Source organism: Neopelma chrysocephalum, unplaced genomic scaffold (genome assembly GCF_003984885.1).
Source record: "Neopelma chrysocephalum unplaced genomic scaffold, ASM398488v2 Primary Assembly neopelma1_96688, whole genome shotgun sequence".
In the NCBI taxonomy this organism is placed as follows: domain Eukaryota; kingdom Metazoa; phylum Chordata; class Aves; order Passeriformes; family Pipridae; genus Neopelma; species Neopelma chrysocephalum.
Window position 1 is genome coordinate 1427644 of NW_020925333.1, and position 26104 is coordinate 1453747.

The window sequence follows — 26104 nt, forward strand, 5'->3', positions numbered from 1 at the left end:
GTACTCAGAAAATGAATGGATAAAAAGCAGCTGAAAGCTCTGTTGGCATTTTGCAAGAAGATACTTTCACGCAGGATTGATTCCAAAATAATTTCAAATTACAAAGAGAGAGTTTCTGTAGACTTTCAGGCTGCAGAAAACAGAGATTTACCTTCTGTGTTGCCATGCAAGCCCAGGCTGCTAAAACCCCTTGAGACATCCTGTCACTGATTAGCAAGGAGCATCAGAAAGTGGGAAACTTGAAAACCTACCTGGGACTGCAACACACCCTCATTATAGAACCTGTGATTGTCGCAGGACAACATCCTTTTTAGTTCATTTCATTTAAACACAGGGCAGCAGAATGTGAGATGAGAGCAAGACACTGGAAGTCTTATTGCCAAAATAAACATTGAGTTACAGAGGAGCCATGGGGTGGGGATTGCAGTATTCTCTGAATTAACGTTAAGAAGCGGTTAATAAGGTACAGCTGCCACTCGGGGAGTGTGCTCTTGCATCAGATATTCGGGCACTTTCATCGCGGTTGTTCAGACAACAAGACTGGAATTCAACCCTGTAAACTGATGCAACTGTGCTTGTGGAGCTGACAGCAAGGGATTAGTTACCTCTGTGATGGAAAGGAATGAAAGAAAAACTCCAAAACATGTAGTTTAGGCTCTGAATTAGAATACAAGGAGGACCTCCAAAATAAATCAGTGCTGCAGAAAAATATGTGAGATAGATGAAATTGTATTTACTGTAAAAATGATAAATTCATCTTTAAAAAAAAGATGAAGAAAAGATAAAATCTAGAAAGTGCTAGTATTTTGCTGAGGCTTCTACTGGGAAAAGCTCTATGTGGAGAGCTTTACGAGCTCCTTGCAGCACAGAATGGGAGATCTTGGAGCACAACACGGCTCAGGTTCCCAAGACAAGTCTCCAAGAGCTTGTATTCTAATGATTTTGTATGTCTGTATTTTTATATTTCCTGAGCATCTCTTTTGATTACTGCATATGGAATCACGGGATCAAAAGGTCTTCTTTTAAATGGAATTATACTAAATTTGTGGGCAGGCATTGTTACATGGCTGTTCAACTACTTGAGGCAGAAAATCTCTAGATTTTAATTCCTGATTCAAGAGGTGTTTATGTGTTAATGTGCATTAATTGACAGTTTGATATAAATATTTCAGTGTGCATTGAAGTAGAGGCCAGAACACAGCTGTGTATCCAAATCAATGAACAACAGAATTATGATATTTCTAGCTCAAGAAATTAAATTATTTTTCATGCAGTGGTACAAACTCACGCTAAGGAAGAGTCCATACTCTCCCCATCCACCCTCATTTTGAGGGCTTTTTACAAGGCTAGTGTGGCAGAGCAGCAGTAATTTACATGGATCTGTCTCTTCCATAGAGAACAGGGTACTTTGTGATTAGGCAGGCAGTCACTGCTGGATTACCCTGTGATAAGTTCTTGCAGGAAGGCTGGAAGTGGAAAGTCACATATCGAGTGAAATCTTATCTGAATATTCTTTGAATAGTGTTGAATACTGTAGAAGCTAGTAGAAATTTTGTGGTGTTCATAAATGTAACGAGTGTATTAGCCATCTTAGGCACTGTCTACAAAATGTAGATTTGTTTGTGTGTCAATAATTCTTTTCAAGCAGTAATCAAAACCAGTAGGCATGGACTCTGTGGAGTGATTGAATAGACTTAAGTTTTTAAGTTTGCAGGATCAGGGTTTCTGAGATGTAGAGGAGAAGAAAAAATTAAATACTTCAGATGGAGAGCAGATGTATCTATTTGACCAATACACACCGAAACATTTGCTCCACTGGTTATCATACTCAGGCATATGTTGTGTATAATTGTTTGTACAGGGACATGTGTCCCTGTGTACTTTTTGCACAACAATACTCACTGTACCAGTTACCATATTTCATTCATGCTTGAAACAGGAATTACCTGATTGCAGGGAAATTGTACTGTAAATTGTAATAAATAGATTCAAATTTATAGTAGTGTAAATATTATTAAATATACTGGAGAAATCCCAGAAAGATGTAAAGTCTATACACACAACAAGGGTTGCCTCATCCCAGGTGCAGAATCTGGCCCTTGTTAAACTTCATACAATTAGTGATTGCCCATCTCTCTAGTTTGTCAAGGTCTCTCTGCAGGGTCTCTGCCCTTGAGGGACTCCTGACTTTCTTGAAATGCTTTTTTGCTGTTGCATAGTTTTTTAACTGATGTGGCCAAAGACAAGCAGTGAGGAATTGTTATTCAGCCCACTGGAAAAAAAACCCACAACAATTTTCTATTTATCCATTTTTGCAGGTTTTGGACTTTTTTGATATTGGTAGTCCTTAGGTTTGTTTTGAAAATTGTGGTTGGAAGAGATATTAATTCCTTAAATCAGAATAATGAAAAGTGACAATTAAGATACATAAAATCCAAGATGAATTTTCACATATTGCTTGTACTGAGTGCCACGTCTAAAGGAAATACAGTTATTTTAGAAAATCTCTATTTTTAGTACTTTTAAAAACGGGACGATTGTGTAGAATAGTACCATTATTTTACTGGTATAAAAGCTTGTATATTTTCATGTATAAAAGCTGTTCTTCTTCCACAACATGCTTGTGTAAATGGGAAAGATCCAAGTGATTCTCTTGAAATTTGATTGCCATCTCTATACTTCTATATAATTTTTTTACTTCACCTGAAAGGTGAGTAGAATAAAGATCAAAATGCTAATTTAAATAATTTTCAGGGGAAAATTCTAGAAAAAGTCACAGACCCTCCATCTGAATCAGTAAATTTTCACATTATATGCAGGCTGATTGTGTACTATCCAAATGGGAAACTTCAGGAAAATGTTCTTCAGAATTGCTCAAAATGTTTCTGTTTAGGACCACTAGGGGTCAGGAAGAACGAAGATTTCACCCTACCTGATTTAGGGTGAATTATATCCTGATAAGGAATTACTGCATAAACTATGAATCCACTTGAGGAAGGGATGAGGAAGCAAGATCTCAGTCCTTGGAGCTGCTTTATCTCCAGGCCTGTAAGTCACATCTATTGCTCAAGCTTTCTCTGCACTTCTCTGTATGGTGCATCTGGACAAAAGCACTCTGCTGAAAGGACTTTAAACCTCACTGATTTAGCGCAGCTTATGGATGCAAAATCTCTAACTTCTGGGAGCTAACAAATTCTTGTTTTAGCTGCTTCTTGCCTCCACCAGTTTCAAGGGTAGATGCTCACTGCACAGTCTCTGAGAGGGAGTTCAAGGAGCTCTCTTACTTAACAGGCAATGCACTCCAGAGAGCAAGAGGCAGGAGAGAACACTGAGTAAAGGAGGAAAGAGATGAAAAGGGACAAAAGTCAAATGAATGCTATCCTTAGCACTTTGTTATACATGTGTGCTTCATTCTGTGATGTCAGCTGAATCTTAGCTGATTAGGCCAATGAATGATGTCCCTGTGATTGGGTTAAACTATGCACAGCCCTAAAGGGAGGAAATCACAAGTCTCATACTCCCGCACACTTGGCCTGCTGGTTAGAATAGAAATATCACATTATATCTGGATCTTAAGGATTTAGAAGAGTTTATAGTACTTGTATGTATTATAAACTCTCCTAAATAAATGTGTTAGAGGGGTTCAAAATCAACTCATAAGTCTGATTTGCCATATGATACAAACCTTCAACACATTTACTTTCACAAGTATTTTTCAACACAATAAAAACTTTAAATACTCAATATCTTGCAGGAGAGAGCAGGAAAACTTATCAACTTCATAGTATGCTATTTCTAATTATCTCACTGCTAGGTTTTCTAAATAACAAGCGTTTAATGAAATGCTTTCAAAGATTTACTATCCAAAGATGAAAACCCATAAAACATTTGCATAATATTTAAATAATAATAATTTGTGTTGAAAAATAATCATAATTTTTTAAATTAAAATAAAAATTAAAATACGTTCTGTTAAAAACATTTTAAACGGAGCTCTTCAGTGATTGGTGCTGACAGTACTTTCATTAACAGATGATGAATTACTTCATCAAGTTGCTGACTTTCTTTATCTATTGTTATTCTCTCCAATCAAAGGAGTGGAATGAATCTGAAACAAAGTCTGGTTTCTGGGTTTTTTTCCACGGTTCCAATAATTTCCCAAGTTATTGAAGAGAATGTTGCATAAAGTGGCAGAAACATCAGAATAACGAAAGCAATATTTTGGGAAAGAACAAGAAGATGAGCTGAAGTCTCTGTGCTTCAGACTTGGAACTTTCCGTGAATGGATTTGCTGAAAAGCAGAGCGCAGCTTTATAATGGTGTGTTGGCACTTACCAGGCTGCTCCACTGGCTGGATTTTCTGAAATTAAGGAAGATAGCATATCATACACATAAGCACACACACGAGTGGGAAGGCAGAAAGCAGTTCTTCCTGAAAGATATTAACCATCAGTTTGCAGCTTCAGGGTGACCACTTTATGCAAGAGACATAACTTGAAGGCACGTGTCAGTGAAGAGGAAAGTCACAGTAGGAATTACTGGTGCCATAGGATACTTATTAGCAGATAACAGAATGAGCCATGTTGTGTTGCCTAAATGTAAAAATCTCCTGCTAGGTTAGACCAATGTTCTGTTAAAACCAGTATTTTCTCACTGCCCTGCAGTGGAGACACAGTTTAGTGAGAGCAATGGAGCTGGCCTCTTCTCTGTGTGACTTCTGTAACTTTTAGAGTTGTTGTATTAAGGGTGCTGGAGGATTTGCCTGTTCTTGAACGTATATAATCTCCTTTTGAACCTGTTGATACTGTTGCCTCCACTTTGATACCGTCTGTCTGCAGATCCTGTGACAATCTAGTTCCAGAGTTCACTATCCACTTTGTATAGCTGTACTCCTTAACTAGTTTAAACTCTCTGTTTTAAAGTACTCTCCCAATAGTGTCATCACCTCTATGACTGGTGGAGTTGGAGATGGTGAATAGCAGTTTTACATTTGCCTTACCCATTGCCTTCTTGTTTTTGTTATTTTTCATCATACAATCTCTGCAGTTAAGGAGTCATGGCCTTTTTGTATCACCTCTTGTGATTATTTCATGTTCATTTCTGCATACCTCTCTTAATTCCTGTACATCCTCCTTCAAACATCCTACAGGGTTCGAGGTATGGCTGCACCAAGGCCTTTAAATAGAAGCAAAATTATGTCCTCGGTTCTCCTTGTTCTGACTCCCAGCATCTTGCTGCCTTTTTTGGCCAATGCATTGATCCAGTGATGTCAGGAAACAGCAGTAACTCTTAAGATCCTTTCCTTGGTTCATGACTACCAGTTTTGAGTTCAGCACTAAGCAGTTGCCATTTAGATTGTACATATTACATTGTGTTTATCTAAAGGGAACCTTTCACCCATTCAATTTTGTGAGCTCCTTCTGGAATCTGATGCCATTGTCAAGGTATTTAAATACCTTAAAGAGCATAATGTTATTTGCACACTTAAAGAGATTTCACGGCAAACTTTCTTCTCTAAGGAATTGATAAAGGTGTTCAATAAAATTAGTCCCTAAATCATTTTCCATGTGGACTCATTTTGGACATTTCTTATTACTGAGAAACATTAATTAAGCCCTACCATTTTGTTTCTTATCTTATAACAAGCTTTAAATCCATTAAAGACCTATCCTTCAGCCCATGGCATCTTATTTTCTCTATTAACCTGTAGGTTAATAGGTGTAGGACATTATCCGTGGCTTTCTGAAAATCCAGATACTAGTGCAACTAGTTTCCTTACTAGTGCACTTAAAGAGCTCCAGCAGGTCCATGGGGCAGATTTTCCCTGTTGAAATCATATCAGCTCACTAGCAGTATTCTCCTGTGTTTGCCCATGTCCTGAGTGGGTTTGTGCTTGTATCTCATTACCATGGCAGAAGTTAGAATCACTGCTCTGTATTTCCCAATATCTACCCTGCAGCCTCCTACCCTTCCATTTCTCTCTCTCTTGTTTCACAGCTGAGCTTTTATCTGGAGAATGCTTTACCCGCCAGACTAAAGTATATTGTGAGAAGAAATGAATTGAAAGGAAAGCAGGAACAAGCAAAGCTTGATTGTATTTTATTGATTACTGAAACAGAAGAGCTGCTTTGTGTTGGCAGTAAAAAAAGTCCAGTCCATGCTTCTGGAATTATATTTATGATTTTAACACTCTTTATAGTTTTAGCAGATGGTGAACTTTTTGATAGTGATGGAGTCTCATGGTGGTTTGATTGCTGCTGAACTGTGGAAGACCTATCGTTGTTCAACAAAGATAGTAATTGAGAGGAAGGTCAGTATTTGCTGGAGTAACTTTTGAGGAATGTTATTTTAGTGGGATTCAGTATTAGAGATATGGATGCAGTATTACAGATGTCTAATATTCAAAATCATGAATCAGACCCTTATAAGATTGACTTAAAACTAATAATTTTCATCTCTTTTTCTTTGCTTTCTAGTCCTTTATGTCACATCATGTTTTTACACATTGATGAGGCTCGAAATGGATTTAAAGACAATGTAAGCAAAATTCTCCCAGTTCTGTCTCAAGGAGTTTGCCATACAATATTCGGTACTACAAGTGTTGGCAGCACTACTGGTTTGCAAAGGAACAACTCAGGCTCTGACCAGATGCCACAACATTTGCTTCATAGAATCATAAAAATATTTAGGTTGGAAAAGACCTCTAAAATAATTGAGTCCAACCATTAACCCAGCACTGCCAAGTCCACCACTAAACCATGTCCCCAAGTGCCACATCTACACAGCTCTAAAAACCTCCAGGAGTGCTGACTCCAACAGTTCCCTGGCAGGCTGTTCTAGTGCTTGACAACCCTTTCCATGAATAATTTTTCCCTAGTATCCAATCTAAACCTCCCCTAGAGCAACTTGAGGTCATTTCATCTTCTTCTGTCATTTGTTGCGTGGGAGAAGGGAGCAACCCCCACACAGCTGTACCTCCTTTCAGGTAGTTGTAGAGAGTGATAAGGCCTCCCCTGAGCCTCCTTTTCTCCAAACTAAACACCTCACTCCCTCAGCTGCTCTTCACCCTTTTGACATGCATTGTATCAAGGTACAGTTTGTATGCATCCATAGGAACACAGTTTGGCAAGTACAGATTCCACGTGTGCAAATCTAGCATCTTCACAGAACCTTGGGGCACATCAGATTACCAGAGAGAAACAACTGAGACTGGAAGAGACATTAGTCCTGGTGAGACTCTGCTCTCTCAGCAATTAGTGTTAGCAAAATAGCCCATACACCACCATTCGCACAGTATATAAAAGAATGCCTCGGGAACTGTGGAACACGTTTTCTCCAAGACACTTTCATTTTGCCTGAGAGATGCTCAGATAAGACAAAGACAAATGAACAGAAGCACGAAAGAATCAGTACAACAGTGTTCACAGCTGAACATCTTAAAGAGAGTACCTTAAAGATAAATTAATATAATCTGTATGTGAATAAATAGAATTATTATAATAACAACATTCTGCAGCTGAAGCAAACATTAAGCATTGTGCTCAATTGTTCATCAGGGGATTTAACTTAATTTTTTGAATTGGATGCAAAATGTTACTTGTAAAAAAAGAGCTGCCACACGATGGCAGCATAATCCAATGAGACAAAGAATTTTGGCAGTCATTTCTGGGAAACACTGCAGTTTTTAGGAGGCTGATTGTTACAGAGCTACAGTACATCTGAAAATGAAGCACTGGCAGCAGCTGAATAGCTCCTTTGCACTGTGGAAGCTAAGTGGCACAGTGGGTTAGTACTGTCGGCTTTTTCTTCTGGAGACTCAACCTAACATCCTGGCTTAGCCTGTAAATGAAAGCAAGTTGGGTGGTCTCATCCCAGTCCCCATTTGTGCATATCACAAAAACACCAGGCAATTTGGCATGGCCAGGAGCTGCTGCCTGGGAGAGGAGCAGGATTCAAATGGGCGAGGGACTGCAGGTCATGCACAAGGTGAACCGGAAGATCTGTGAAGGGAGGTTTGTGTGGCACCAGCTCAAAGGACAGTCACCATCTGCCACCAGTACTAATGTTATTCTGAATACATTTGCAATGTAGTTTATTTTCTGTGCTTGAAATCCAAGTCAGATCTTTATTTTATCCTTCTCACTTTGCTGTTTGTGGGAGTTTTGCCAGTGAAAGAAGCCAGCGAGCGCTACATGATTTGGCCTGTTTTTATGTACAATTATGATGAGCAAATTCATTTAATTTCTGTTTTGAAGAGAGGGTAGCACAAATTCTTAAATGCACCCAAAGTATCTAGAGCACAGGAGACAGGACAAAAGTGCTATGCACTAGGGGCAAATCCTCAGGGTTTGAGTGATGCCTGAGAGGTGGCCCAGGTGTGCGTGTCAGCCCCATTGTACAGGCTCTCCACAATCCTAATTTCTCTAGAAACCCTGGTGCTATTGTCCCCATTTTATTGGTTGGGAACCAGAACCCAAACAGGCTGAGTCATGTTGAAGACCAAGAATACTCCTGAGATTTGTACTGGGGTATGTGAAGACCTGCTGCAGTGGGGTTCTTGGAGGAGTAGCTGTAAAAATAAGGAGAAAAGCCAAGAGAGCGAGTGGGATAGAGGGATGGCGGTACATGGGACTGCTGAAAATGGGAAACTGGTTAAGGCATCAAAAAAACCCATGATGCAGAAAATGAATACAGCTTTAGGAGTCAGAGTAAAAGTAATAATAGTGGACAACTATCAGAAGAGATTTGGTTTTTTATCATTTTTATCAAGTATCAAGAGTTTTAAAAAGCTCTTAAAAAGCCAAAAGTCCAACTAAGAAAAAATCTAATTAATCAGGAAAACCAGAAAAATGTGCAATGTCTAAAAAAAGGAAGTTGTAAAGAACAAAGAAAAAGCATTAATACGAAAATATACTGCTGAAAAATGGAGTTTTTGAGGCAAGTACTTGTGAAGCTGTGCCAACTTCTATAAATACAATTGACTTTAAAGTGAGGAGATATTATAGAAAAGTTAGAATATTTCATTTTGACATTTTCCTAGCAAAATGATTCAATGTCTTATTTCCACGTTCAGTTCATTTTACAGCTCAATTTGTTTTAATTTAAAACAGAGGAAAAGCAATCAAGAAGTGAGATGCGATGTTTCAAGAAGCGGAGAATGAAACATGTCATTATACTTGGAAAATACTTTTTTTTTTTTTTAAGCAATAAAAATTGTTTTGATGATGCCCTGGAAGAATTACTCTCCCAAGTTTTTCAGTTCTCTCACTGAAGTGAAAAATCAATTATTTGTGCAGTCCTAGTTGTGTAATGAGGCATGTTAAAGAAAAACTTTGGTTAGAGATGCAGGTGCTCTTGTCTTAGAATTGTGGAATTTTAGATACCTCTGGGTACTTTAGAGACATCTGAGGAGCCAGAGGGGAGAAGACAGAAAGGAAAGGGCTCATCATGCAGGATTGTATCATCTGACTACTGATCTCTATTATCAGAAGGAATCTTGCTGCCTCACTGATGTTGCCAGTCTGGATTTTCTGTTTTGCACAGAGGTGTAAAAGTCTTTCTCCATCTTATTCTGTGCTTCCAGGATAAACTGATCTCTTCAGAAAAAAAGGAAATCCAGACAGGTGGTGATCTATCAGTTAATCTTAGATTTTTTATCCTGTTCTAGGAAATTGCTATCCCATTAGAGCCTAGATGATCACACACTGTTACCACAACTAGGACACTGGTGTTCACAGTAGAAGCAAGATAAGTTCTGTACCATTTCCATTGTAACTTTATTAAAAAAAAACAAGTGTTAGTTGAAATAAAGTTCCTTAAATTTCTTGTCAGTTGTGCCTGCACTGGAACACAAATGTCACTTGTGCAAATTCAGTCCTTCAGAAGGGAACGCAGAAATACTTTGCTGTGCCAGTAGTCGATTTTCCACATGCATGACCACTTTGCTTTAAACTGGCCACACACTGTTATAGAGACACGAATTCTTGCCTAAGAATGGCAAGGCTGTTTTGTACCCCAACTTCCAAATGAAAACACTGCTGAAAAATTATGGGATACCAGAGATCTTTATTCTGCATGGGGGCACAGAAGAGTAAGTAAGGCCACTGTGCCAGTAATTTCTCCAAGTGAGGAGCTGGAGCAAGTCCCGAGAAGGGCAACGGAGCTAGGGAAAGGTCTAGATGGCAAGTGGTATGGAGAGCAGCTGAGGGACCCGGGGGTGTTTAGCCTTGAGAAAAAAAGGGGGCTCAGGAGAGACCTTATCACTCTCTACAACTACCTGAAAGGAGGTTGTAGCCAAGTGGGAGTCAACCTCTTCTCCCAGGTAACAAGTGATAGGACAAAAGGAAATGGCCTCAAGTTGCACCAGGGGAGGTTTAAGTTGGACATCAAGACGAGTTTCTTCATGTAAAGGGTTGTCAAGCATTGCAATGGGCTGCCCAGGGAGGTGTTGGAGTCATCATCCCTGGAAGTGTTCAAGAAAATACTGGACGTGACACTTACCGCCATGGTCTAGCTGACAAGGTGGGATGAGACAAAGTTTGGACTTGATGATCTTGGAGGTCTTTTCCAACCTAGATGATTCTGTGATACACCCACTCTCTTTCTTGAACTATCCCCATCGTGATAGTAGTTCTAGAAACACAAAGACACTCAACTGGGAGAACACACACACAGATAACTAGAAAAAAAATTTGGAAAAATTATGCTCATGTGCTTTAGAACACCATATCTTCTCTGAGTTTTTTAACAAAACTGTTTGCATTGTATAATATTTACACTTAAAACACCACAGACAAATTCAGAGAGGAAATTGTTCAGTGTTTTGCTGGTATATGTTTAGGAAGGCAGGACTTCTCTCTGCTGTCTCCATTTGCTCCAACCAACACAACCTTCTAGACGCAGTGATTCAGCTTTTATACCTTCCCAGAACTCTTCGTAAGACATTCACTTCCACTAGAAAGAACTGCTAACTGGACTTGCTGCCAAGTGAACCCTGACAGCATCACAAACCACTTCCATGAGAAAAACAGTGGATTGTTGAGGATGGCTGTAATGTTACAAAGCTGTAATGGGGCTTTACACCATCTATTTATATGCATCCAAAATGAACCGGCAGTTTTGCAGTTGCTGAATCATTGAAAATGTAAATACATTTTTTTTCAGTATTTTGCAGGTATCGATATGTGAATTTGAATGAACTTCAGCAGGAAAAACATTGGTTCTTTTAATTCTTAGTGTTCCCCCCTACCATGCTTTACTTTATTTTTGATCACAAAACTGTAAGCACATATTTAAAGTAAGGAAGCCCTGCTATATCAAAGTCCTGCTGCATAAAATGGCCTGAAATTCCTGAAATCCCATACTATGAGTTTCTCAGCCTTGAGTTTGTGTGAAGCTTCTATTACAGAGCCTTCGAAAGAAATTCTAAATCACAATAAGAGCAGTAATGTAAAACTATTTTTATTGAAAATACATCTACAAAGTAATGTTTCTCAAACCACTCTGGGTGCATACCAATGCAAAACCAGTGGGGAATGGGGAAGGGAATCTTTCTATAATACCTGATTTCCATAAGAAACAACGTTAGTATAAAAAAAGATCACATTCTTTGTGACACAACTAATTTTTCTCAGCTGATGTCATAGAAAGACAGCCTTTTACATTGTCTTTGCAATGTATTTCCAAACAAAATCTTAACAAAAATTTAAAGTGTTATGCCATAAATTCTACAGTTAATGTTTATACACACATTCTGAATACAGTATCTATATAAAAATATCTCTAATTATATATCAGAAAATGCCAGTCTGTATCCTAGATTTGCATTTTGTTAGCCAAAAAAAAAAAAAAGAACAACCCACATTTTCTTTCTGTCAGAGATTCATTTAGAGTTTGCTTGGTTTGACTGCTCAATACTCTATATTAAACCCTGCTCAATTCATTCACTAGAGAGTTCTTGCTCATATTGTTCAGATTACTTAACTGGAGAAGATGGACAGGAGTTTTCAGTCCTAAAAAACAGTCTTGCCTGGGAAAAGATTTGCCTTCAACCAGCATGATGATATTTTCACTAGTTACTTGTACACAATATTATGGACTTTTAGTGACAGAAGCAACATATCCAATATTTTTTGAATGGCAGCTCGGACAATGCAAGGGAATCCTTCATTTCTGTCATCAGAATTTTTTTTATAAGGAAAGGGAGAAAGAAGATAACAATTTTAATAAAACAGATCACTCAACACTATTATGCCTGTCAATATTTTTGTCTTTCTCCCAACTCTAACTGCATTACAAAACTTTCCAGTTTAATCTCTTTAATAATACAAGGTAAAAAAGAAAAAGTACATAATTCATATTTCTAGAAAGTGCTTCTTAAGGGAATAATCTTGAAATGAACAAAAACCCACAGGATTACAAATGCACTGTCTCCCTTTTTTCATTCTTTGCTTATCTACTCCCTGAAGGAAACCTACAATATTGCATTTTAAAATAATTTCTAATTAAAATTTCAACATTTATTATAGTATTTACTATTTCGCAGTTTATATATTTTTCCTAGTAAAATGTATAAAAGCACCCATTAGTTTTACTTTCTAAGGGTTTGTTTGGTTTTTTTCTTGGATGCTACCGATAAACACTCTAGGAATTCAAAATTTCACACTGAGATAGGGAGCCTTCTTCTCCAGATGGAAAAATGTAAATCCAGCTAATTGCTCTATAATTTATTAGTGGTATGATTGAGGATTTGGGAGATTTCCAATCAGAAAACCTCCAGTTAGTCTCAGGGATTTAGATTTAGAATCCATCTAATTTAGGATCTGAGCATCTCACCCTTCTGCACCTTCTACAGAAGGCTGGTGTTGCCTTCTTATCATTGCTTATTAAGTAGATCATTACTGTATCCACTGTATGCTATTTTTTTTCCAAACTGAGGTGAAGACACATTTTCTGTCCCAGACTAGGGCCTTGCCCCTACAAACACTTCCACACATAGATTGTTCATCTGGGTTGTGATGTTGAAATTATAGGAGCAAATCCAGACTGGAAGTACATACATGCATATTGTAAATGTTTGAGTCAGTGGGAGCCAACTAGGCTAAATTTTTATAAAGAACAGCTGAATCTAATGTGAAAAACAGTCTAGATAAAATAACTTTCTCAGAAATATTTCAACTCAGCTGGTAAAAGTGCTGATTTGGGGGTATTTCTTTTCTTTATTTATATATCTTCCCCCTTTTTATCCCCTCAATTAATCTCCTGCTTTTTTATTGTCCTGCTAGTATTTGAACAATAATATAACACTAGAGAAAATAAATCAGATAAAAAAGTAAAAGTCCTGTTAATTTACTTAGCTGGATGTAGTTATCAAGTTAGAAGTATTGATTGTGTGTTTAAAGATGTTAGGAATTTCGCAACAGGTATTTAAAAAAATAAAACCATTTTCAGGCTCTGTTATCTGTTTTTACTTTCCAGTTCATAAAAAAAAAAAAAGATTCACAGGACTGAGTAACATATACACAATCTCTTTTTTTATCCCCAGTTAGCATATGTCTAGCAGGACCACTGTCGTTGCCTGTTAATTTTTTTTTTAAGTGGGAAGCCAACATATACCATGATCACTGCTAGTTTGGAATATATTTTCATTAATTCTTTCCAGTGCGAGCATAAAGGGAGAAATCAAGGAATAGATGAACTTGGTGAATTCAAGATATAAACGGCCGGAAAAAGTGTGTGCTTTTCCACACTTGCAGTGTTGAACTCACGTTTTCTCTACCCTACATCTTGGTTTCACTATCTAATGGTTTCTCATTCTCATTTTCTTGGGAGATCAGTTGGTAGGGTTTCTTCATTTCATTCTCCTCTATCACGGAATTACCCATTTCAGCATCCCTGTTCTTCAGCTCATGCCGTGATAAATGTTCAACAATTCCTGCTCCGATGGAGTCTCCCAAGACATTTGTTGTGGTACGGAGACGATCCCTAAGGAAAAAGTAGTGAGTTAGTCTTGATTTCATCACTTGTTCAGGGAAGCATGCAGACTAGCTGTTAAAGCTGCCTTTGAACAGTTACTAGATGAGCCACCTATTTTACATATATTCACTTACCTGAACTGTTAATGCCATTATTTCTTCTACAGAAATTACCAAATATACTGGGATGTGGAGTCACAAAATGTATTACTACTCTTAGTAAGCTGACAGCAAGAAACAGCCGTATGATGAAGATGGCAAAGGGAGCAAATGGCTTCTTGGAGGCATTTTGGGACTTCGGTGGTTTGGATTTATATGCTCTGAACATGTAAGCCAACAATAATCTACCTTGTTATTTGCCTCCTGACCATAAACTATGATGAGTAATTTAGGGTGGAATTATGCTGAAATGACTCAAGTTAAACTACAACAACTCAGCCCCCTTAGAGGGCTCTGCCCAGCAGAGGTAGGACACAGCTTGATGAGGCAGGACTGGCACCATTAGTAGATAAGCATCCACCTATATCAGGCTGTGGGCATGTGGTTAGATAATCATTTGAAGACCTTATGATCTGGTAATGACACTGGCAACTTCTTACAGGGATCACTTGAGGAGACTGAAGGGTAAAAGGCCCTGGAAACCATGGATGATAGGTGTTAGGTGAGACAAAGGTTGGAGGAAACCTTCCTTTGATTTAGTTCCTGGGGGAACTTAGTTCCTAAGGGAATTTGTACACTTACAGGTGTCTGTCAGTCTTCTACAGATAGAGGAATGGAAAAATTTAGGGGCAATACTTTGTGGTGGCTGGATAAAAGAGTTACACAACTATTTTTCATTTCTGTGTCCATGGGGCAGACATATGAACATTTCCCAGATTACATAGTCAGCAGGGCTGCAATTTGTTGGTTGGGTTTGATTCAGTTCTGAGCCTAACTGAAGAAAGGGTTTTCATTGCATCCTACAAAAAAATAGGCTAAAGCAATTCTTTGCTTCTTTAATTACAGTGTGTCTGTTAGTACCCTAATGCTAAAGGTTTCTAAGTAAACTTTTTGCATGCAAAAGGAATCATTAAGCAATACCCCTCACCATCTGCTCTATGAAAATACCATACAAGCTAGAAATTGTGACTCTTTTTAACACTTGTTTCTAACTGCCTTCCACAGTAAAAAGATTGCAGTACAGCCAGAATGTCTCTGGCTATTTCACTTCTAAATATTGTCTAAGCCTTTAATGACTCTATAAAAATACTTACAAGAACCAGTCCACTGCAATGATAAGAGTGATATCATCTGTAGGCAGACCTACTGATGTCAGCACAATGACCATGGTGACCAGTCCAGCTTGAGGAATGCCTGCAGCCCCAATACTGGCAGCTGTAGCGGTGATGCTGTGCAGAGAGATGGCAACAGCAATTAATTGACTTCCGTAATAAACTCTCCTTATCATCTGGCAAACTTGAAAACCAGATATGAAGCAAGTAGTAAATAAAGATGAGCCCAGTCCCTTATCTGAACACCTCACAGCTGCAGGGGAGTGTGACTTTTGATCCGAAGTGTTTGCACTAAAGCTTTATCCAGAAACCTTGCAACATGACTTTTTTAGTGCTAAATTCCCAACTAGATGCCAAGGGCCAGACAAAACATTATAGCCACATGTCCCAATCCACTGAAAAAACTCGGTCCACAAGCTGAGGAGATAATTTTGTCCTGGTAGATCTAAGGCAAGAACTTTTATTCTTTGTCTGTCTCACTATAACTTCATGCCAGGTGAAGTCTCTGTCCTGCAGCAGTTGGCGTTCTGCCATCAGAAAAAGGAAAGTGCCAGAAACCCTGAATCATACAGTCTAGTGACTTAGGAGAAATATGTTTGTTCACACCTGGTTTAGGAAGAATTTGTTTTGTCAGGTGGTTTGCCAGGGAGCAGTCTAGTACTACTGAATGTGAAACTATTGCCACAGAGTGCGAAGGCAGAGTTTTGCCTTATGTTAATGCGTATTGAAATAAACTGGTGGTTTTTATAGAGAGAACCACTGTAACTGAACTTTCAGTCTTCCTGTGTGATAAATACGTCTCTTTGTCCTGCAGCATCCATCTCTCCCCTTGCTGACATTCCTTTAATCTATGCATGTAGCCATCACCCTTTTCTCTTACACTATAACAAACATAATGAAATTAATGCAGATCAGTTATCATTGAGTGCTAATTAGTGGGTTGTTTGCTGTTCTATTTCAAAAAAGACCTGTGTTCTTGAAAACATACCTATCTTCTCTGCTTTTATCTATATTACTGCTCCTTACACAGCTTGCCCCTGCTTGTATCCTGAGACCATCAGTACTAGGAAAACACTACCTCTCCCAGCTTTAACATTGTGATGCTTTTATGCTACAGCTTTGTACATGCTCTATAAATTACCTGGTACTGATTGTAAGTATATAGCTCCCAAGAGCTGCATGAGTTCTTTAGAAAGAAAAACTTGAAAGTAAATAAGAACTGCTCTTGTTGACTTCATCAAGTCCAGTGACAGGTGTCCTGTTACAGTTTTTTGAAGGTTTACCTAAAAGAAAATATGTGCTGGGGGTCCTTTCCTGTGCAGAAGACGTAAATAATTACAGGTATTCAGTTACTGTAGCAGTTCCTTGTTTTTAGCTCTAGATGTTAATCCCGCATAAACCAGCAAGAAGTCCTCACAAAGGTGCTTTTATTAAATGTAAGTAATAATGGCTTCCATACCTGATTGTGATAATCTGCCCAAAGTTCAGCTCAAAGTTGTTAACCTGTGCAATGAAAATTGCAGCCAAAGCCTCATATAAAGCAGTTCCATCCATGTTAATTGTAGCACCAACTGGGAGTACAAATCTTGTAACTCGTTTGTCCACTCCATTTATTTCTTCTAGACACTTAAAAGTAACAGGTAGTGTTGCAGAACTGAATCAAAAATAAAGAAGGTAATATGTCATATAAATTCTATAAAGAGGGAAAGAAAAGACTGTCACACATTATGATTGCAAGAAATGCCTTAATTACTTTTGTGATCTACCAGAACATTTTTGTTTTTCAAATGCAAAGAAAGGCTGGATTTAAATGAAAAGTCTGAATTTAAGGTGAAGGTTCTCTTAATTCTTTTAGAAACTTTTCCCAGTGGTTAATTACTGTCATTCTCTATGCAGTCCCTAGTCTGAATGTGTCTAAGTTCAGTGTTTTGTTACAAGAGTCTTCTGCTAGGCAGAGGAATCTACTTAAAAATTCCTGCTTCTCACTTTTATGTCGTGGAGCTGTGACCGAATCATCCTTAAGCACTGTTTTTTTGAAGTTATACAAATTGATTATTCAATTCTTCAGATTATTCAATCCTTCAGTAAAAAGCATTCTTTCTCTTATTTATTTGCTGGCTCCTCTGGAAAGGGCATTTTGATCAATGGTTGCATTACTTCACCACTTACAGTTTAACACCAGTAGGTAGCTAAGCACCACGCAGCCACTCACTTACTAGCCTCCACACCCTAGCAATAGCTGGAACACCAGTATGGGATCATTGTGGATTTGGACACAAATCTAAAACATGGCACCATATGAACAGCTATGAAGAAAGTTAACTCAGACCAAGCCAGGCCTTGTATTTCTACATCTGATCACAACAAAGTAAAGAGGTTTTTCAAGACACAGTAATTCAGATTACTCGGTCTTTTCTAGACACTTAAAAGTAACAGGTAGTGTTGCAGAACTGAATCAAAAATAAAGAAGGTAATATGTCATATAAATTCTATACAGAGGGAAAGAAAAAACTGTCACACACGTGAAATCTTTTCACAAGTGAAATCTTCATTGCTAACTACTTAACGGACTGTCAAGTCTTTGAAAACTCAATATTGATAAAATACTGACAAAAAGTAAAGTGAAGAAGGGTTGTGAAAGATTGTGCTGGGAAAAATATCTTTGATGACAATCAAATATAGTGACTTTAAACTTTCTCTTTTCATAAAATTCAATCTTACAGTTGAATTTTGAACAGTTTTAAAATCCACTTGCAGTACAGAATGCATCAGCCAGGGTTCTTGCTGAGAATCTTTATCAACACCAGGTGGAATGTCTAACAAAAACTGGAACATATCCTCTTAACACTATTACTGTTACCCACCAAAGTTGTAGTTTTATTTTATTTTCTCTTAAACTATGTTGACTAGCGTATGTTTTATTTTATTTTTAAAATAATTTTTAATCAAATTCTCTTTTAGGCATTCCACTTTTAGGCATTCCCAGATTTGCAGGGATTGATATCCAAATGTCAAATGTGAAATCAATAATTGTCCCTCTCCCCCATTAATATGCGGTCAGAATTTTTTAGTCCTCAAAAGCTTTTTCAGTGATACAAAACTAAATAAGATTCTACATTAATGGTCACAATTGCTTCTCCTCCAGACCTTCAATATAATACCAAACACCAGGGACTTGAATTTAGTATTACAGAGTATCCAACTTAAAACACTTGTCTTTAGGGGAAACTTTCAAAATCTATTAAAATAGAAGGTGTTTTATGAAAGGTCATGTGGCATAGAAATGTACATTTCATTATAGTAATGTTTCCTTTCATCATATATGCAAAAATGTTTTTTTAATTCATATGGTGTACCTATGACCTCACCAACAGAGCAAAAGTGGCATTTCTATTGCAAGTTCTATATCCATTATTGGCTATCAGGATTTTTAGCACAGAATGTCAGCTGCCAATAAGAATCCCTCTGAACTTTGCAGTTCGCTGCTCCATTTTGCCATAGATATCCTTTACCAGCTGTATCCTCTACAAGCAAGCCAGCACACGCTACTTAAAAATATTAGACACCAAGACTTATCAAAGTCACAAGGGGTCTGACCATACAGTCTGCATCACTGAAGAGATTCATTTAACCTCTAGGAAACAGAGTTTGAGTCAGAATCAGAGAGCAGTACAACTAAAATACAGCGCCCAAGTGAACACTTGAATACAGAGTTCACCAAACATTAGGCAAAATTGTTTCTCAAACTAGTAATACTATAATAAAAACACAGCTTTAAAATATTGTGTTTACCTGGAAGATGTTCCCACAGCTGTGACTAATGCCTGGATTAAGCCTCCAATAAATACCCATGGGTTCTTACGAGTGATCACGAAGTACAGAAGAGGTAGGACAATGACAGCGTGAATTAGCAAACCGATGATGACTGTCACAGTATACATGGCGAGCTGGCCACCGATCACACCCATATCTTCCATCTCAACAATTTTTCCAGCAATCAAGAAGAGAATTCCAAGTGGAGCATACCTGCAAATAAGAAATCAAATCAGCATTACTGAACAAAGTAATTTACTGAGCAAATTCACTCCCCCATTCACACTGTGTTTATATGCATGCATGAATGTAGCACTGCTACGATGCTCCCATGCAGGAGCAGTTCAAGAGTTTAACTCTTCAACTTTCAACAGTTCAACCCAGAATAAACCACAGCAGTGAATGTTTCTGGTGGGCTTCAGTGGATTCAAGATCTGGTAAGGATTTCAAGACATACAGTATGCCTACAGACATGTAGGGAGATGAATTCTCTTTGGAATTCAAGAGTAATAAAGTGGTTTAGCCAATTCTGTTATAATTCTGTCTGTGTGAATGAAGGCTCAGCCAGTGTAGTTGCAGTCTATGCCAAGCACCCAGTTCTATTTCAGTGCTGTTTCCCATGTTGTTGGGGAAGGAACCCACACAGAAGTCTGATAACCTCTGAAGATTTCAAGATGCCTCTGGCCATTTCATCCAGCAGGGCACTGGATAAATGTATTCTTCAGCATGAAGACATCTGTATGACAAAGGTTGGCTGCATTATGTGACAGCAACAAAGGAGATATGAACTGCTTTTCCATATCAGGAAGCATAGCTAGAGGTGAAGAAAGAGCTAGTGTTGAGCGTAAAACTTTAACATAATTCTGCTGCAGTGGTACTTTTGGTACAGACTTATTTCTGTAAATGTCCACTTGCATTAAGACATCACAGAACAAAATCTATCCACCGTATCACAATGTCTCTTTAGGACATCAAATCCATTTAGAAATTTATCTGATGTAGCAACACTCATCCTCTGCTTTGTAATTTTAAACATGCTGTAAAGGAGAAAAGATTTTTGTTTTGTATAAATGTGATCTGGAAGAACAGAATTTTAGATACTGGTAAACATACTTATTTTTAGTTTTGTATCTAGTACTGCAACACATGTGTGCTCTTGGATAGGCTTCTGGAGTTGATTTGGGTTTTTTTCTGTGGTAAAGAAGGCAACAAGACATAATTTCTTTTCATAATTAACTTTCTACCTGACAAATAATGAATCTTAATTGTTGAAAATATTTCATACGTTGAGGGAAAAGGTATTTGTTTTATTTACTTAACAAACACTATAAAGAAAGTAGGAACAGTATGTGTACGTGTGAGCAGTGCAGCTGTGATGTACACTACACAGCTACGGGAACCAGCTGTGTTGGAAACTGAAGATAGCAAGGTCTTGCTGTGTAGAAATAAGATTGTGGGGGAGGTTTGTTGGTTTCCTTTAATGAAGTCAGATCAGGGTATAAGGAAACTTCAACAGCATACTGCTGTGTTTGTTACCTTTATGAAGACATAAGATGTAAGTGCAGCAACTTCTGACACAGACCCTGATTTTTCTCATGTTGAAAGTGAAACCCTCTGAAAGAGTTGGTGTGTTTGGGCAAATCATTGAGGTGGAGCATTACAGCTCTTGAGTTCACTTGTGAAAAAAGCTACAAGGTAGATACAATCTTACTGTCTGACTTTCTGCCAATCAGACTCCTGCTACCCAGTGCCTGATTGTGGTGAAAAAATACTGTAAGTAACTTAAAAAGAAATTTATCAAAGAGGCACTTACCACATGATTAGAGCTACCAATCTCATGATAGCCTCATTAAGGCTATCAAAGAAGTCTTTCAATGCCTGACCTTGCTCCCTCATGCTTCCAATCACCAGGCCAAAGCTTATTGAGAAAACCACCAAGCCAAGGGCATTCACTCCGTTTACAGAACCTGGAACAGGAACTATTTCCTCTCTCATTTGGGTGAGGGCTTCCATTGCTTCTGACACATTGCTTATTATGGAAGTCACTGTGGATGTGTCATTGGGAGGAATAGCTACTTTAAACTTTCTCTTTTCATAGTTAGTTTTGAACTGTTAAAACAAAATAAAAGAAAGATAGACATTCTGTGAATCACAGCAGACAAAGGTTGAAATCACAAATTAAATTAACAATTACAGTTATAGGACATTTGAATTCTTTGCATAATATTTCTAGGTAAAATGTACTGTGATGAAAACCTGGCTTTCCTGAAAGTAACAAAAATCCATATTAACTTCAAGAGCTAAAACTTCACCTTTAGCTACCAGAACTCATTTCCTCATAAATATGTCACAGTCAAAGATGCAGATTTGTCCTGCTCCTGAGTTTTGTGACAAAGCTATTGATTCTTAGTTTGCATTTTTATAAATTCCTATTTTTCCCAACAACAAAATTCCAGCTGTTAAGTAAACAGGTCTTTTTTTGCACAGTTAAAATATTTTCATGTGCTCTGGAGTTTCTTTATTTGTTCATCTTTTTGAATTGATAATTCAAATAATTAGACTGAAGCTAACTTAAATATAACATACCCCTTTTTTCCTCCACTATGTCAAAGCCATTAGTTTATTTTGCAGTACAAGTCACCATTTCTCTTAATTAAGAAAAGTATTTCTCTTTAAATGGTTCCATTATGGAACAGACAAATCAATTTCAAAATCTCAAACCCTAAGTGTCTGCTTTTAAAAGCAGTCTTTCACGTACTAATATTTTTCCAAAGAGAAATATACATCCTGAGTATTTCTATCTGGGCTGAAAAAGCCCTGCAGGTCTGTCCTGATTAAATTCTGTTGAACACAAACAATGCTAAATTTCACCAGTAAAATGTTTCTTATGTGTCTCAGGATGTTAATCATCCCATTAAAGCAGCTGGTTATTCTGCAAGGTTATTCAGCAACTTTGGATTTTTATTCCTTTGCAACTACGAAAAAAACCCAAATACTAAGAGCCGATGTATCATTAGTGATATCTGGAGATCGCAGCACACTCTAAAAGTATTTGTGTGAAATTAAGTACTCAGGACTAAGATGGGAAACCTGAATCATCACCTTTCAACACTGATCTTGTTTTTTTCTACGCTGGAATAGTTTTATGCCCTCCTTCCACATATCTGATGTATCCCCCTGAATGCTCTGTCTTTCAGAATGTCACATAAAACTGCTTAAAAACGATTTATGAAAAGTTTCTGAATAATATGTAGCAGAACACATCTCCATGAAGGTCAGATATACTTGAGTTTTGAATGAAATTTACTTAAAATCTTTTAAGATTTGGGCTGTAGTTAGAGAAGTCAACTGAACTGTTTGAACAGTTGATTGACAAAGAAAAGCCCAGTTTCACTTCCTCACCCACTCACAACCAACCTGTGATAATTCTTGTTTGATGTCTTAGTGAGCTGATTCTACTTTTTAAATTGGCAGAAATGTTACTAAGCAAAAAAGTGGCCATTTTTCGGGTGAAAGCTATGCAGGTGAATCAGCTCTCACTGACTTCTCACAGAGAAGGAAAAATCGCTGAGACTGGAACTACACAGCTGGGGAAGGAGGGCTGGGATTGCCTCTTTAGGTGACAGAGAGGTATTAAGAGTGTAAATGGAAATGTAATATAAGTGCTCAACAAAGTGTTTTTTCTTCGGTCTTGTCATGAACCTTAAAATACTGGCTAGCATGATCCTTTTTCTTTTTTTTTTATCTACAGGTATGGTAATTGTGTTACGTGTGTATTTTTATCACTGTTTTTCAGTAGGAAAAAAAAACTTAGGTGCAGATTTATTAATGAAAATGTCTGAAGGATGTATTCATGCTGGATTTGCAGGCATATTAGTTTAGACAAATGTAGAAAAGCAAGCTGTTTAATGAGGTCTGGAACAATGAAGCCTGGAATTAAAGCCCAATTTCCTACAAAATTTCCTACTCATTTCCCACTTTCCCTAGCACATCACAACCTCTTTGGTCCTGACTCTTCTCTGTTACCCTCAGGTCCTAATCTCATTCCTACCTATTTGACTAGGTCAAAAGTACACATGGTGCAGCTGTTCAGCAGTGCTGGATGTGCCTGTTTGGCTGCTACCTGTTGGAACAAGCCACCAGCTGTGTCATAAACTGCTTTTCCTTCAGTGGAAACACAGTCTTGATTTGCCTGAGAATTGCACCCCTCATGCCAAATTATGTTGGAATTGACCACGGTGCTCAAAAATTATGGCAGGGGACTGAGAAAATGTTGGGCTTTATAGGGGAGAAAGCACAATCACATGAAGTTTCTTACCTTCAAAACATAAGTCAGAAATAATTTTAGGTTGTAATAAGCATACTCCTACATTTTGTGCTCATTCTGGAATTCTGTCACAGAAGGAACATGCTTCTAATTCTTTATTAGTTAAGTCTCTTTAGGTATAATACAGATTTTAAGACCTCAGTTAGGAAAGTTCTTCTCCATTTCAGCTACTAGACTGGTACACAGAGATGTAGATCTTATCAGTTAACTCACCTTATTCATCAGACCTAAGTATTCAGAAATATTGCTAGGGAGAAGAGTCTTTCTGGAACCCTTTCCAGAGAAGTGGAGAAATGATCTATTTAGAGTGAGATTCAAAATGGTATCCTAAGCAACAGGAACCAGAGCAACTTTATTTGGTCTGGAATATTTCCTTGAGCTGGTCTTTCTTTCATTATAGCTGAATGAGCTCAAGGAGAACTCTGTGGATGTGTCTGTCTTCTTGTGCCCAAACCTGTCTATCGAAAGTCATGAAAAGTTTGCTGGTGAAGCAACAGAAATCAAGGGAAACCAAATACAGGAAATGCAAAGGAGGTATCTACTAAGAAAAAAAGTGTAGGTCGAGCTTTACTCTTATTACTGCTTTTTAAAATGACAATAAAGGCAAAACACAAGATTACTTGACCTTCACAAAACATATTTTCTGTGTATGAAATGGTGGAAAGACCAACTGCTTATAGGAAATGACTGGATGAAAGACCACCCTCAAGATGTTAGAAAATGCTTTGAAATAGATGAGGTAATAGCAGTGTTGACTATTACTGCTCTGCAGAGCAACTGGTGGCGAAAGATAATTTTGTGAGCTTTTATGATGTTCCTACTTTCAGTAGATCTCTATCTCAGTGGGAATCAGAGTTATTAGCTTTTCATATACCTCAAACTGAGAGTTTAATGTCACATTGTGATTCTGCTGATCCTCGTTCCTTTCCAACATTCAGAAATGGAAGAAATTAGACAAAACAAAACAGCTCATTAAGAGTGTCAGAAGAGAGACTAGAGCTCCACACGCTGATAGTATGTGATGGGCTAGACAACATCACTGAAGTCCTGTAATTTCTGAGGATATTTGGTGCATCATGTCTCCAGTCAGAGATATTTTTGCCTGATAAGATTTTAGACGCAAAATACTCATGATCTTTCCTTAAGTTCATATATAGAGAACAACTGAAGAGAAAGATAAATACTATTTGAACATATTAATTTGAATACCTTTCTATGAACAACCTTATCTGCAAAAAATAATGCATTTCTGGACTTTTTTTTTTGGTAAGACATGGTGGTAATGAACAACTAATGAACAACTCTAAAATCAATTTTAATTAAGTTAGCTCATTATGAAATAGACAATATATTTTAATTGCATAATATAATTAATCAGTTGTTTACATTTTGATTATTATGTTGTTTTCATTAGTGATACAATATAGCCACAGTCATTTGAGTTGGATATATGGACGGACTTTTGAAGAAGTAACACAACAGTAGCACACACAGGTGGTTAATTTGCAGAGAAGGTAATTGCACAGGTAACTGTTCTGAAAACTCATAAATCACTGTAGTAATTTACTTTGAGACAATGTAATTAGCACTGTCTATGCTAAATCTGTATGATGTTGCTATGTTTAGTGAAATAGGATTTTAAAAGCAACAAGTTTTCTTAAATGCAGACCTAAAAAATTAAAAGAAATGAAAAGAAGGCAGTAGTATTCTGTCTTCCTAATTATTTTTTCTTTGCTTTCCATATGGATATGTGTGAAAGCATTCTAAATTTTCTGCAGAAGAGCTGATGACACAAGTCACAAAACTATCCAAAATTATCGTGAGGAATAGACAGCATATATCATTTAGTGTTCATTTCTGAATGTGTGATTAATACTTCCAATACCCTTGATAAGGGCAATTTCAGGAAAGAATATGTAATTAGAAATAGCTCAGAAGAAATGCAGTTATCAGACGAAGTTCTTCAAGCTTATGACGGCATCAAATCCCATCTATTCACAATAGAATGACTCTCCCCAAATTGTTAGACTTTTTTTCTCTTTAGATCCCAAGTTCACTCATTTTTCTTTTGTCTTTTAATAGACCCCAGAGCACAGCAGGAAGAACAAGCAGTTAAGAAACAGTATCTGCTTAATAAGCAGACTCCTTCCCACTGCTCAGCCCCAGGCTAGATCGCATTTTTGAATTTAGCAAAGAAAGAGAAATGAAGAGAGAACGGCCAGAGCCAAAAGATAAATCCAAAGATTTCTTTAGATATCCCTAAACCGGGGGTGAACGCAGGGGCACAGAGGAAATTTTGACCAAAGTAGTCTAGTTTCAGGTAAGTGTGGAATACTTATCTGCAGTCAATCTAATTATATTCTCCTGTTACTGACAAAAATCACAAAAGCCTTGCATGATCAATGCATAGTGAAGATCTCAACACATGTCACACGGAAATAAGCAGCATCAGGAAATGGGCTATTTGGATTAACAAAGCCGCTGTTTAACAATCAGCCTGAGAAAGCTGAGTTACTCAAAGAGTTCTTTGCCTCAGTCTTTGCTGTCTGGCCATCTGACTTCCCACATCTCTCAAGTCCCTGAATCTCCAGGTGGAATTTGGAGGAGCAAAGTTCCTCCCAGTGTAAGCAAAGAGAAGGTTTGAAACCACCTGATGCAACTGAACGGGAGCCTGTAGGACCTCACTACATGCATTCCAGGGCCTGGAGGGAACTGGCTGA

General features: G+C 37.7%; 1 protein-coding gene across 1 annotated transcript in view; it reads right to left on the bottom strand.

Moving 5' to 3' along the window:
• Positions 1-11443: 11443 nt before the first annotated feature.
• SLC1A3 (solute carrier family 1 member 3) overlaps positions 11444-26104 on the bottom strand; it is a 67065-nt gene continuing 52404 nt past the window's right edge. The window contains exons 6-10 of the mRNA XM_027709146.1: positions 20871-21166; positions 19037-19270; positions 16704-16898; positions 15227-15361; positions 11444-13983 (exon numbers count right to left, since the gene is read on the bottom strand). Of these exons, the coding sequence (XP_027564947.1) occupies positions 13779-13983; positions 15227-15361; positions 16704-16898; positions 19037-19270; positions 20871-21166 (1065 nt within the window). The 3' untranslated portion in view covers positions 11444-13778. The remainder of the gene's footprint in view (positions 13984-15226; positions 15362-16703; positions 16899-19036; positions 19271-20870; positions 21167-26104) is intronic.